This window comes from Vipera ursinii (genome assembly GCF_947247035.1).
Source record: "Vipera ursinii genome assembly, chromosome: 6".
Taxonomy (NCBI): domain Eukaryota; kingdom Metazoa; phylum Chordata; class Lepidosauria; order Squamata; family Viperidae; genus Vipera; species Vipera ursinii.
The window spans coordinates 26,279,785-26,294,275 of NC_139515.1; the positions used below are offsets into that span (position 1 = coordinate 26,279,785).

Below are 14,491 nucleotides of genomic sequence, written 5' to 3' on the forward strand. Positions count from 1 at the left end.
AAATTATTAACTCATGAAAAGCAGCCTGTTTAGCTTGGACTCGCATATTTTACAAGGCTGCCCTTGTTTAATTTTATACCATGCCATAAACAAACCACAATGGCTAAATCTCTGCATCACATGGTATATTTCGAATTAATACTGAACACTGAAGTGAAAATAGAAACAGTATCAATCTGTAGATTTCCAAAATGCTCGCCCTTTCATTGCAGGTTTATTTTTCACATTTTAGGCAGTGCAAGTAACTGAAATCAATAACTAAATGAGTTATAATGGAAAGGACTTTTTAAAACACCATGGCCTACTTACGAGAGAATCTCTGAGGGGTTGTTACATAAATGGTTCTATTAAAACATTACTGTTGGGGTCTACATGATTATGTATCACAAACTGTTACTGAAATTCTCAAGAATACTTTATGTAAAAAACTGAAAGAAGATTACTGACATTCAATAAACTCCCTTGAGTTTTATTGTTTACAGTGTCACTAAGTGCATTTTAAAATCAGATATGGCTTAACAAATGGGCAACATGGTGCCATTAAGAAATTAACATACCAGTCAAAAGCCTGTTTCCTTAAAAGGTAAAGGTAAAGGTTCCCCCGCACATGCGTGCTAGTCGTTTCCGACTCCTGTTTCCTTAGAGTATATTAATGAATTAGGGTGGCCAAATCGAAGTCAACATCCATAAATTGCAACTTAAGCAACATGATTTTATTTTAAAACAGTTAAGAAATTTTAGTGTTGCAAAAGTATAGTACATGGCTGTAGTAGCCTGGATTTAGTAAGGGTTTTAACAGATAACTACCATACTGAATATAAAAGAAAAAATATTCATCCAAATACTTTGGAAATCTTCAGCCTTCTAGTGTTACTAGAAAGTACCTAGACAGAAATTATACTACGTTAAATTATGTTCAGGATTTTCAACAATACAGGGTTAATTAAGGAGTTTATTTTTATTCCACCTTTATTATTTTTATAAATAATGAACATACCTAAAACATCTCCATCCTCCTATTTTCCCCACAACAACTGTCCTGTGAGGTGGTTTAGGCTGAGGGAAAATAACTGGCCAAAGTCACACAGCTGGCTTATTGCAGTTGTTCCAATAACTCAGTAACACCCAAACCAAATAAAAAGCAACTTGCCATTAAATATTTCTCAAAGAACCAACTTCCATCCTTACTATGAACAGGATTTGTAAAGAAGGACCAACTTTAACCAATGCAACTTTTGTTATTCCTTCAAAAGGAAAAGCTCTCTTCTAGTACTATTATTAAAAGTAACCTCTTTGCTATGCCATTTTCCTCCCTAATTCATCCATATACAGATACTCCTTTTAACAAATGGGTTACATGGCCACTTAGCCTTTTTTTGAACTCAATCTTAGTACTCATGAGTAATACTTCGGACAAGTGTGAGCCAAGTGAAACATACAAACCTAAGCATATCTGAGTAACAAGTGAAATCCATGGCCAATGAATTGGTCATGGCTTTGGCTGTTACAGCATCACCTGGGACCAGATGACTTGGTAGTAGTAAAACTCCCTTATCACGACCCAGTTAGATACTTGTAATGCACTCTACTTGGTGCTACAACCATTGGTCCAAAATGCAGTGGCATACATCATTACATTTGGTGGACTTCACATTGATTCCAGTTGATTTCCAGGTCCAATTTAAGGTAGGTTTATTGATCAATGAAGACCCTTGTGGGTTGGTATCTGGGTACATTTAGGACAACCTACTCCCATCAGTAACTTAACAATAGAGAAGCTGCTGTGAATCCTGCATTTTGAGATGTTTGGGGAACTGAGGTGAAGTGATCTGTAATAGTGTCAATATTGTGGTATATCTTCTGTGAGAAGATCAGATTCTTTTGTTAGTCTTGGAGAATTTTGAAGACTGAATTGTTTTGGAAAGCTCCTAATGTTAATGTTTCTATGTTTATTTGTACTTTATGTTGTAATTTTAAATTATTTTTGTAGTTGCTTATTTCTGCCTAGATGCCTTATGTAAGCCACTGAACATCTCTTAATTACAACAGTGTAGAAATGTGATTAATAAGCAAAAGAGATGGCGCTCATTATGGTATATAAAAAAAATGTGTGAATTCAGTTGACTGTTTAATCATTCAACACTGCATATTCAAGCAATACATATGCCATAGCAGGTTCAAAGGCTTTCCACTGTTACCAAATAGTTTATGGATGGGTAATGTGTTTTATACTAAAACCAACTTTCATATGCCTTAGATTGGGGAATTGCATAAGGTGCAAAACCAATAGAGCATCTTACTTAAGAAAAAAAAATCACAGTGTAAGAGAATGCCATTTTACCCAATAATAATCTCACCAAACATTGTTTGGACATAAAACATTATGTACTTAGTATTTGTCTTTTTGTATAGTATAGTAATGAGGTTTTTTCCCCTCATGGAATTTGATACACTGGCCAAACTTGCAAACCTAATTTTCATGGCAGTGATACTTGTGATGTTCTTGGCTGTGCTAGATGTTTTGACATCCTTAGGATTATAAATGTTTTGGGGTCTATTCTATGTCTTGATAAAATGGATGTGCAAAAAACTGGAAAGGGCTAAAATGTGGGAAAGTAACAAGTGACTGGAATAAAAAAATCACATTATTTTCCATTCATGTAATTCCTGGTTATTGTGTTGAAGCCTTCTGTTACACTTTTATTTGTACATAAACAGCTGTTTTCTATTTATTTTGCTAATAAAGTTGGACTTAAGCTTTGAGTAGAAAGTTCTGTTAAGGAATACATATCAATTCTTTTATGATAAAAATGTAACGGAGGGGATATCTATTATTCCATACGTGATTTTGGCTTATCTTTGGTTTTGGTTCATGTTTGCTTTTTGTTAATATGGTTTGATATGGGAAATACATTAAAAGCATTGTTATGTTGAATTAAATACTAAAAACTTGCAAGTTCATGATCTTTGAAGTCATGAAATACAGAATATAATCAGCAGTGTCCATTGGGAGTTAAAGAGTCTAGGTTGCAGTTGTAACAAAACAATTGAAGCCCTACTCTTTGTACACGTGTGTTACTTGAACACCCACAAAACAAATGATAGTTCAAAGTTGCTGACCCAATTGCTATTTTTATTTTTTTTTATCCCGGCAATGTTACCTCCAATGCCACTAATGCTGATTCCTCATTAGAAAGGAATAGATGTTAAGTCCTAAAGATTTGCTTTTTTGCTGACTTTACAGTATGTAAAGCCATGTCCACTTGCTGTATGATTCAGAAATTGTTAAAAGTGGTGTGACTTTTATTTCTCTTACAATATGATTTTTTTTCTTTAAAAAAAATCTATTGCATGTTTTGGGTTTGTATGTCATTAATCTTTAACAAAATACTGATAGAAGCTTAGATTGCACTCAATAAAACTCAATGCCAGAGTCACAAATTGTGTAAGGCAATAAAACAAGAATAATTTACTTTTATGTTAGATTGATTTGGGGGACTATATTTTAAACAATGGATTCTGGAAATGGTTTGATTGTGGCTTTCAGCTATTCCCACAGTGGTGTATCCAGATAATCAAGTTACATGTGTGATTTTGCAAAGGCCTATAATTTTCAGAATATAATATATAACATTTTCATATCTATAAAACTACATTAGTGGAAATGCTTTAATACCATGTCCATTACATTTTAGTTTTTGTTTCAGGTGACTTTTTAAGACAAATGTTCCCAATACTTGTCAATAATATTTTGAGAGCTTTATAATGGAAAATGGCAGCAGCATTTATGTCAGCTAATGCAAATATAAAAATATTGCTCCACTGATTTCCAATACATAAAATGACCACCAGCACTGTTTATTATAACCTAAAAAGTGTTATAGACAGCACACTAAAAAGCAGAGACATCACCCTGTCAACAAAAGTGCGTATAGTCAAGCCTATGGTCTTTCCAGTTGCAATGTATGGCAGTAAAAGTTGGACCATAAGAAAGGCTGAGCGCCAAAGAATGGAGGCCTTTGAACTATGGTGCTGGAGAAGACTCCTGCGAGTCCCTTGGACTGCAAGGCGATCAAACCGGTCAGTCCTAGAGGAGATCAACCCTGACTGCTCTTTAGAAGGCCAGATCCTGAAGTTGAAACTCAAATACTTTGGCTACCTAATGAGAAGAAAGGACTCACTGGAGAAGAGCCTAATGCTGGGAAAGATTGAGGGCAATAGAAGAAGGGGATGACAGAATGAGGTGGCTGGATGGAGTCACTGAAGCAGTAGGCGTGAGCTTAAATGGACTCCAGAAGATGGTAGAGGTCAGGAAGGCCTGGAGGAACGTTGTCCATAGGGTCGCGATAGGTCGGACATGACTTCGCAGCTAACCAACAAAAAGTGTTTTATAATATAAATTTAGAGTGTAGATTAAAATAATTATTTTCTTCGCCTGGGCATAATTATTAGGAAAGTTGTATTTTGGAGGATTAATTTTCTTATTGAACAACTACAGTGCTCTCAGTCAATCCAAAATGTTAGTAAACCTCAAACCTGAATATTTAACAAAGTAAAAGTGAGGTTTTGGCTTTCTTAGTAAAATATGTGTGTACAATTATTGGGCAACTATTAGTGTGGAGAATTATTACACAACTAAATGAAAATTTGCCCATCTCATTTATTAGCAACTTTTAAAGAGAACAACTCAAAATGTACAAATATTTATGGTTTTTCAAAAAAAAAAGTATCACCAATATAGCCACCCTTCTTTTCAATAACAGTCATAAGTTCATGGAGTCTGTTAGTTTCTTGATCTGTTGACAATCAGCTTTTGTGCAGCAGCAAGCACAGCCTCCCAGACACTGTTCAGAGAGGTTTACTGTTTTCCTTCTCCATAAATCTCGTATTTTAAGAAGGGTCCACAATTTCTCAATAGGGTTTAGGTCAGGTGAGGAAGGGGGCCATGTCATTATTATTTCATCTTTAAGACATTTACTGGCTAGCCAAGCAAAGGAGTACTTCAGTGCATGCGATGGAGCATTGTTCTGCATAAAAATCATGGTCTTGAAAGATGCAGACAACTGCTTAAAGTGTATTCTAAAAACAGGCAGGTTTGGGAGTTGATTTTCATTTTCACTCTGAAAAGGTCCAACTAGCTCATTAATAATACCAGCCCATACCAGTACCCCATCTCCACCATGCCGGCATCTGAATTGAAGTGGAGCTCTATACCCGTTACTGATCCAGCCATGGGTCCATCCATCTAATCAGTCAGCCATCACTCATCAGTCCATAAAGCCTTTGAAAAAAATCTTCAGATATTTCTTGGCCCAGTCTCAGTTTCAACTTACATGTCTTGTTCAGTGGTGGTTGGGTTTCAGCTTTCCTTACCTTGGCCATATCTGAGCACTGAACATCTTGTAGCAGTTCTGCAATATGATGGCATTGGAGGATAATGTGTTCCTGGTAGCTTCACATTTGATTCTTAATATGCATCTTTTTTTTCTTAACATGTTTCTTGTGACCATGTTGACTTCGCAACAAAACATTTGATGGTTTTGTGATCATGCCCCAATATTGTAGCAATTTCAAGAGTGCTGCATCCCTCTGAAAGACTTTTTACAATGTTTGACTTTTCAGTCAATTAAATCTTTTTAGCCCATTTTGCCTGAGGAAAAAAAGCTGCCTAATAATTATGCACACCTTGATATAGGGTGTTAATCTCCTTAGCCCACACTCACCTTCTATAACAGCAGCTCCCAACCTTTTCTGTACCCTGCATCCCCAGAACGCTTCTGATATATTCTCGCACCCCTTACAAAAGTTTGAAATAATGGCAATGAATTATGCATATACACTATAATTTTGAAAACTGAAGTTTTTGCACCTCCTGGCTGTGAACAAATACACATCACCTGATACGCTTATTATCCACTAAGCATTTAAGTGTTCTGTGCCAGCTTACATGAATCCTTGTTGTGCTCACAAGGAGAAATCCCTCTTCAAAGAAACAGGCAGGAACTGCAAGAAAAAACCAACCCCTTTTATTCTCACAGACCTGAGTCAATGTCCAAAGCAAACAAACAGTCCACAGAAACTCGATCCTCAACATGAACGGTTGCCTTTGGCAACCAGCACCTCCCACACCTTCCCTTTTATAATTCAGCTAAGGCATGGCTTCCTAAAATGCCTTCTTATTTGCCTTTGGGGCTGCCCCATTGCATTCCTCTGCCCTACTCGCTTCTCTCGCTGGCACTTTCGTGCATTCTGGATTTCTCTCAACTGCATCACTGTCCAAGTCAGGCTCCCAGCACAGCTGTGTCTCAGCCTGAGCGTGAGTAGAGGGGCCAGGCTCCTTGTCCGACTGTAAGTCTTGGAGCTCCTCAGAGCCTTCTTCTGACTCTAATGTCACTCCAGGCCCCTCATCATCTGATTCCTCAGACTCAGCTGCTGGCTCCACTGGCTGGCAAGGAATCACAACATTAAGATTATACAGCTTGGAGGTGGAAAATATGCATGAAAATGATGTCAAAATATTCACTTGGTTAATAATTGTGCATACTGCATTTGTTCTAATTGCAGTCAAAGGTTGCTGGTATTTGTCACATACCACATAATGGGTCACTTCTTCCTCTGGATTCCTCTGTTTTTCCATTTCAGACTTTCCAATTATTCCCTGGTGGGTTTTATCTGTCCCCTTTCCTCTCCTTATATACACTACCCTGCAATATAGTTTCTTCTGATGGGGAACCTCATTTCATCCGAGCTGATACCTTCGTGAGGAAAACTTACATTATATTAACAAAGGTGACCTGTTTACTGACAGTTTTGCAACCAGGATTGTCTTTTGTGTCAAAACACTTCCTGTGTTTCCAATTATAGTTGATAGTTAACGTTTTTTTCTGACAATTTTTACCTCATTATTGTTTGGTATTATTCTGTCTCATGAGTTGTCCTTTTTGTTTCCTAACTTCTAACTTCACATTTGGCACATTTTGTGTATACACAGTGTTGTGAGCATCCTTTAATTTTTTTAATATTTAGAATCAAAAGTGTAATCCTATTAAATGGGAAATAATCTCTGAAAAGTCTATTGGTTTTGCTGCCACTACTAAACCCTTTCCTGGTTTGGAAATGGCCTTTTATCTCCTCTTTTATATATTTAATAAAACATGACTCAGAAATAAGAAGCTGCAGAACAGCATGGTCCCTTTGTACTGTTTAAACAAGAAAATTGGTTAAGATTAGTTTATAAAAGAATTCACTTAACATCACTGCATATTTAAAGGCTGTCAATTCTTGCCTTCCCTGGAACTAAATATTTAACACTGTCTCTCTGACAGAGGTCTTCCTAAACTCTCCTTAGTTACAGCCTTTCATCTCACCCTCTAAATCTGCCCTTAGTTTCCCCACTCTTCTGGAATATAAACTGGGCGCAGGTGCTTTGTATTCCCCTACTTAATCAATTGTGACACACAATTCTGCATGGAAGCTGGAAGAGAATTAAAACGATCAAATGGTTGCCATACACAAAAGTTTATTTTTTTTTACTTTTTGTTTTTTGAAAGCAAAATAGAATCAAACATCAATGTATTTTGTACAACAAAAATTATGATAACAGACAATTTATGAGGAGCTTAACGTGGGCTCTCTTTTAAAAAAGAAATCATGCTTTCCGGTAGTCAACAGGAAGTTGGCACAGAAAATATGGCAGTCATTGAGAACTGTTTTCCTTTAGATCCTTGTTAGCTGATGCCAGAGACTGGAGGGCAGGATGCTTTCCACTTTTTCCATCACAAAGTTCAAGGGAGCAAAGAGAGTACTAAGAAACTGCAAGAAAATTATGGTTATGAGTTATGATTATCTGGTCTGTACCACTCAACCTAGCTTGGAATAACACATTTTCATTTGAAATAATTTTAATATATTTAGTAGATACATTTGAATCGATCAATATATTAATATAAAGTTTATTTAATCTGCAGAGCAAAACTTTGTCCTGATGACATTTCTGTCAAAAGCATGCTACAAAGGAAATCATTTATAGTTCAGATATATTTTGATGTATGATTTTAATCCCTCTTCCTCAACTCACTGAGAATCTCTTTTCTATTATGACTAGGTTTCCCAGTACTCTTTGTTGCCCTTCTCTGATGACTGTTTTAATCATGGGGCTCTTGCTTAGTTATACCATTACATTTTCTCCCAATGTTCCTATCCTCATTAAACAGATCATCCTCATCTCAATCATGGTCTGTTTTTTCCAAGAATTTTGTTCTGGTTTTCACCTCATGTGAACCTATTGGCCTCTCATCTCTCTTATGGTGCCCTTCAGTCAACTTTCAGAATACTTAACTCTGGAGTTTCCTTACTTCTGAAGGGCATAAGGATAGGAAAGGCTGGTGTCCAAAGGCAGTGAAGAATAGTTTGATAGGAATTCTTAAGGATATAATAACAACTTTGTCACTTTGAATGTACACGACTCAGCATACATCAAAATGAACTTTTGGTGATAAGCCAGCCAGAAATTGAACAAATAGTTAAAAAAAAACAGCACTTGGTCAGATCATAAGAGCAGTATACAGATAGGGCTGCAGTAGGATATAAAAGTATGTCAGCTTTCCCCCTCCTTTTTTTAACTGATCATTTATCACTAAAAATGGAATGAAAGAGTAGCAACAGCAGGACAAAATATTTACTCCTGGAATTCCCTTGCTTAGGTGGTAAGTCTGGGTTTGTTTATCTCCATTGAAACTGGCTTTTCAGCAACAGTAACTTAGTTTGCATTTTATCTCTTATATTTCTTTACTGTGTTGTAGCATTTCATCTCCTGATTCTATTATATATGATCTCATATATGTTCACAGATTTTTTTTTAATTGTAAGCTGCCAGACTTGTTAAGGAATTGGCTGGTATCAATATCAAATTAAATCCAAGAAATAAAAATCTTAACATTAACTATTGACATGATGCTGGTTGTAAACATTAATAATACCGTGTGTTCTCAACTATTCTGCCCATATGTGAATATAACAATTTGATTGCTCCTGTCATAACACATTTAAAAAGTGGCATGTTTCTTTGAATTAACCATTTATTTTATTCATTTCATTTGAAATAATATGGTCTCATATTGGAAGACCCCCTGGCAACAGATTAGTAACTCAAATCACATTCCTCCAACTCATTTCTAAAATACAGTGACAAATAATGATTTGTAAAGGATAGTTGCCATATGGCCAAAAAACAGCAACTGTTGTGCTTGCTGATTAAAAAAAAACCTGTTATCCCATTTCATTCATTCATTTACTCACCTTTCCCCTCGAACCATGCCAAAATAAGCAAATGAAAACATGCTACTCACTGCTTTTGCAAAAACTCCCATTAGTTCTGGGAACTGATGTGTCAGAAGGGCCAACATAGCTGTGAAAGAACATAGTCCAGCAGTGAACAGAATAAAGAATGGAAGCTCTTTCTTGGGGTAAACAGAGACTTCATGAAATGCTGCCAAGAAGTTAATAAGGAAGAAAAACACAAGTAAAACACTATTTTAAACAATGTTACAGATTTTCAACCAATCTGGTTACATTTCCTAAATTTATTTTTATTATAAATCTCCATGATCCTTACAATTAATTTTATACTGTATTTGGTTTTATGCTGTTAATAAATAACTTTTTTTATTAAACTAACAAAAAGAAAATTATGCATTAACAGAGTTAATAAAATAATACAACATCCAAGTATGAAAAGTAGAAGGGACCTTGGACTTAATCTAAAGAACAAAATAACAACTGATCAATTTATTCAGTTATCCTTACCTCTTTTTTTAAAAAAAGATCAATTAAATTGTTATCAGATTATACTTAATCCAGTTTTTGCTAATTATTAATTTATATGTTTTATTAATATTTCTATAATTCCAAGTTTGATATGTGTATCCTTTCACCAATGTTATTTTTGCTTGTTTAACAAAGCAATACATGCACATACTTCATTGAATTTCTATTCAATGAAGAGAATTTCATATCAAAGATCCCAGCTTGAATCTCTTTCTTTTTTTTACATTGAGTATTCTTGACTAAAGGCTTGCAAGCCAAATCATGAACACATCAAAATAAATTCAGCTGCATCCTTCACAATACACACAATCACAGCTTTTTAATGAAAGAAATAATTGGGGATCTTCAAAGTCTTATGTGTAGCGCAAACTGAATTAGCTTCAGGAACCAACATTTTTCTTTCCCAATCCAAGTAAAACCAGTTAAATCAAATTTTAATTCCAGGTTAGCAAAGGAATTAACTGTTAAATCTAGTGAGTTTATCTTACAACTTTCAATCTGAGAGTAGTGTACTGATGAAAATGTAATAATGGGCTTGTAATCCAACTCAAACCTGGTTGCTACATCTCATGCAATGACAGACCTCTGTGCAAAAACTAAATATGGATAAGCCTTATATGGAGATTCTCAGTCCTCCAGGTCATGGTTGCCTCAAAGGTGCTTTTTCAAGAAGCAACTAGACTTTCTTGTTTTACTTTGAAGATGTTTCACTTCTCATCCAAGAACGTTCTTCGATGAGAAGTGAAACATCTTCAAAGAACAACAAGAAAGTCTAGTTGCCTCTTGAAAAAGCACCTTTGAGACAACTGGATAAAGTTATACAGCAGAAACCTTCCTGGGCTAGCCGGTGGATTCCGGTGGAGCCCAGTGGAGCCTTGTGGACCTGGGTCATTTTGAAGGACCCTGGAAGACCGGCAATGGACCTGGGGGAGTCAATCTTTGTTGACCACAGTCTGGAGGGCCCTAATAATTATGGAACTGAGGGCCCATGGAGTGGTGGTCAGTTACAACTTCTGGGAATGACGGGACAACGGGGGACTTGGCTGCTAGCAGAATTGACTATGATGGCCTGTTATTTCTGCCTTTATAATCAACTGCGCATTGCCCTTTACACCCTCAAAGGACAGAGAACTCTGGGTATTAGCCATTGTGAGAGGATGGCCGAATCTACACCTGCTGCCCCTAGAGGTGAGAGCTCTATGGGGCATGCTATACCCAGTGTGGTTGCTCCAGACTTCCATCCCCCTGAGAACTGGTTCTGTGGCCGTCGTGAGAGGACAGTGGTAGGCCTGCCCAGGGGGTTTATCCAGCTGAGTGGCAGCGGCTGGTCGGAGGCCTGGGCACCCCCCTCTGAATAGATCCTCACGGACTATTATCTATGGACTGCCTACGACCCGGACTGCTATTTATGCCTTCCTTTAAATATTCTTCCACGGACTTGCTCGCCCTCAGGGGTGCTCCCCCCTCCTGGGTGCGACCCGCCTTGCCAGCCGATTATAACCTCGAGGAAGGGCCCATTTATTGGGACCCTGAGAGTTGGCTGGGCACGGGTAGGGGCCTTCGACGTAGACCTAATAAGAGGCCCCTGATTATTTTTCTGTCAAAATTTTTTAGGGGGTTAGGGAGGCGGGAGGGTTCTTTTGGTTGTTTGGACAAGGGGGGCTATCCAACAACCGCTGTTCTGGCTAGTGCCGATGTAGATCGCAGGGGGGAGGAGCGGGGGTCGGTTACCTCCGGGGCTCCAGGGCTGGTCGTGGGGCTACCTATTCCCACGACATCAGGGAATGGCAGCAGATGTAGGAGCAGAGGGCCGTATCGATCTCAGGGAAGGCCTCTCCGCTGCTTACAAGCGGTGGGGCACTCCGACCCTCTGGCTCTACCCCAAGGTCCCGGGAGTGAGGGTGTGCAGCCCCCTGAGCTCCGGCTGGTGTATTTGAACGCCAGGTCTGTCTCTAATAAGGCTCCTCTCGTCCGTGATCTGGTCGAGGGTGAGCAGGCGGACCTGGCTTGCATCACGGAGACTTGGTTGGGCCCAGAGGGCGGGATTCCTCTGGTTGACCTTTGCCCACCAGGTTTCCGGGTGCTGCACCAGCCTCGGGCTCAGGGTAGGGGTGGGGGTGTGGCTGTTGTTATGAGGGAGACCTTATGTCTGTGGGAGGCCACTGTTCCTCAGATAGTCGGGTGTGAGTCTCTCTTTCTGAGATGCGGCCCTGGTGCGCAGTTGGGCTTGCTGCTGGTGTACCTTTCATCTAGTCACGCAGCAGCAGCCCTGCCTGAGCTGCTCGATGTCCTCTCTGGGCTGGTGGTTGAGTTCCCGAAACTTATAGTTTTGGGGGACTTCAATCTACCATCGCTGGGAGGATCATCTGAGTTGGCTCGGGAGTTCATGGCTTCCATGACGGCCATGGACCTGACGCAAGTAATTTCGGGACCGACTCATGAGGGAGGCCACACCCTTGACCTAGTTTTCTTATCTGGATGGTGGTTAGATGATCTTGGTGGGGGCTCTCCAATTATTATGCCCCTGTCATGGACCGATCATCATCTCCTGCAGCTGGTCTTCCGTTTTGCCACCCCCCGCCGTGGGTGTTTGGAACCAATTAAATGGTACCACCCCAGACGCTTAATGGATCCCCAGAGGTTCCAGGCAGCGCTGGGGTCCCCACCTGCCTCCCTTGCTCACAGCTCGGCAGATGCCTTAGTGGAAGCCTGGGAAAGGACGGCCACTGAGGCTCTTGACCGGGTTGTACCCCTGCGGCCCCTGACCCGGTGCAGATCCCGTCGAGCTCCATGGTTCTCTGCGGAGCTCCGGGAGATGAAGCGTCGGAGACGGGGCCTAGAGAGCGGTTGGAGGTCCAGCCGATCCGAATCCGACCGATTGCGACTAAGAGCCTACATTAGGTCTTATCTCGCTGCGATAAGGGAGGCGAGGTCTAACCACTTCGCCACCCTTATCGCGTCCGCAGATAATCGCCCGGCCGCCCTGTTTAGGGTGACTCGCTCCCTCCTAAATCAGGAGGTGAGGGAGGATCCCTTGCAGGGTCGTGCCGAGGAGTTTAATCAACATCTGTCGGACAAAATCGCTCGGATTCGGACCGGTCTGGACTCTGACTGGGCAGAGTCTGACGATCAGGACACGGGCGGTCTTGTCGATATCACCTGGGAGGAGTTTGATTCTGTGACTCCGGAGGAAGTGGACAGGATCATGGGGAGGCTGAGCACCACCACATGTTTATTGGACCCGTGCCCTTCCTGGCTGGTCTATGCAGCCCGGGAGAGGACACGCAGCTGGTTCCAGGCAGTTATATCGGCTTCTCTGAGTAAGGGTAGCTTCCCCGCCGTCTTGAAAGAGGCGGTGGTGAGGCCTCTCCTCAAGAAGCCTGCCTTGGACCCAGCTGTATTGAACAACTTTCGTCCTGTCTCCAACCTTCGCTTTCTTGCGAAGGTTGTTGAGAGTGTGGTGGCGCATCAGCTCCCTCTGGTCCTGGATGAAGCGGATTATCTGGACCCGTACCAATCGGGTTTCAGGCCCGGGCACAGCACGGAGACGGCATTGGTCGCGCTGGTGAATGATCTCTGGAGGGCTCGGGACAGGGGATATTCCTCTGTTCTAGTCCTATTAGACCTCTCGGCGGCTTTCGATACCATCGACCATGGTATCTTGCTGCGGCGTCTCAGGGGACTGGGAGTGGGAGGCACAGTCTTACAGTGGTTCTCCTCCTATCTCCAGGGACGTTCGCAGTCGGTGTTGGCAGGGGGGCAGAGGTCGACCGCGAGGTCTCTCATTTGTGGAGTTCCTCAGGGGTCGGTCCTCTCGCCTCTCCTGTTCAACATCTACATGAAACCGCTGGGTGAGATCATTCGTGGCTTTGGAGTTGGGTATCATCAGTACGCTGATGATACCCAACTTTTCCTTTCGACCCCAAACCACCCCAGTGATGCCCTCAACGTGATGTCCCGTTGCCTGGAGGCGGTTCGGGTCTGGATGGGGAGGAACAGACTTCAACTCAACCCCGACAAGACTGAGTGGCTTTGCATACCTTCATCCCGGGTTTATTCGGACATTCCACCTCTTGCTATGGGGGGTGAACTATTACCCCCCGTAGATAGGGCTCGCAACTTGGGAGTCCTCCTAGATTCACGGCTCACCTTGGAAGACCATATAGGAGCTGTGACTAGGGGGGCCTTCGCCCAGGTTCGCCTGGTGCGCCAGTTGCGGCCCTATCTTTGCCGGGATGATTTGTGCACGGTCACTCATGCGCTCGTGTCCTCTCGTCTGGACTACTGCAACGCTCTCTACATGGGGCTGCCCTTGAGGACCACCTGGAAGCTCCAACTGGTACAGAATGCAGCCGCGAGAGTTGTGTTGGGAGTCTCCCGATACTCCCGCGTTACACCTCTGCTCCGTGAGCTGCATTGGTTGCCAGTTGTCTTCCGGGTGAGATTCAAGGTACTGGTAACGGTGTTTAAAGCCCTCCATGGCATGGGGCCAGAGTACCTTAGGGAACATCTGCTGCCGGCATCAAGCTCCCTGCGCCCTGTGCGTTCCCACAGAGAGGGCCTCCTCAGGGTGCCACCGATCAGAGAATGTCGATTGGTGGCCCCCAGGGGGAGATCCTTCTCTGTGGGCACCCCGGAGCTGTGGAATCAGCTACCGGTAGAGCTC

General features: G+C 41.3%; 1 protein-coding gene across 4 annotated transcripts in view; it reads right to left on the reverse strand.

Moving 5' to 3' along the window:
• Nucleotides 1-7,509: 7,509 nt before the first annotated feature.
• Nucleotides 7,510-14,491, reverse strand: part of ST7 (suppression of tumorigenicity 7) — a 202,508-nt gene continuing 195,526 nt past the window's right edge. For all 4 annotated transcript variants that reach the window (XM_083366702.1, XM_083366701.1, XM_083366700.1 and 1 more), the window contains 2 exons: nucleotides 9,348-9,487; nucleotides 7,510-7,812 (listed from right to left, as the gene is read on the reverse strand). In XM_083366702.1, the coding sequence (XP_083222828.1) occupies nucleotides 7,717-7,812; nucleotides 9,348-9,487 (236 nt within the window). In that variant the 3' untranslated portion in view covers nucleotides 7,510-7,716. The remainder of the gene's footprint in view (nucleotides 7,813-9,347; nucleotides 9,488-14,491) is intronic.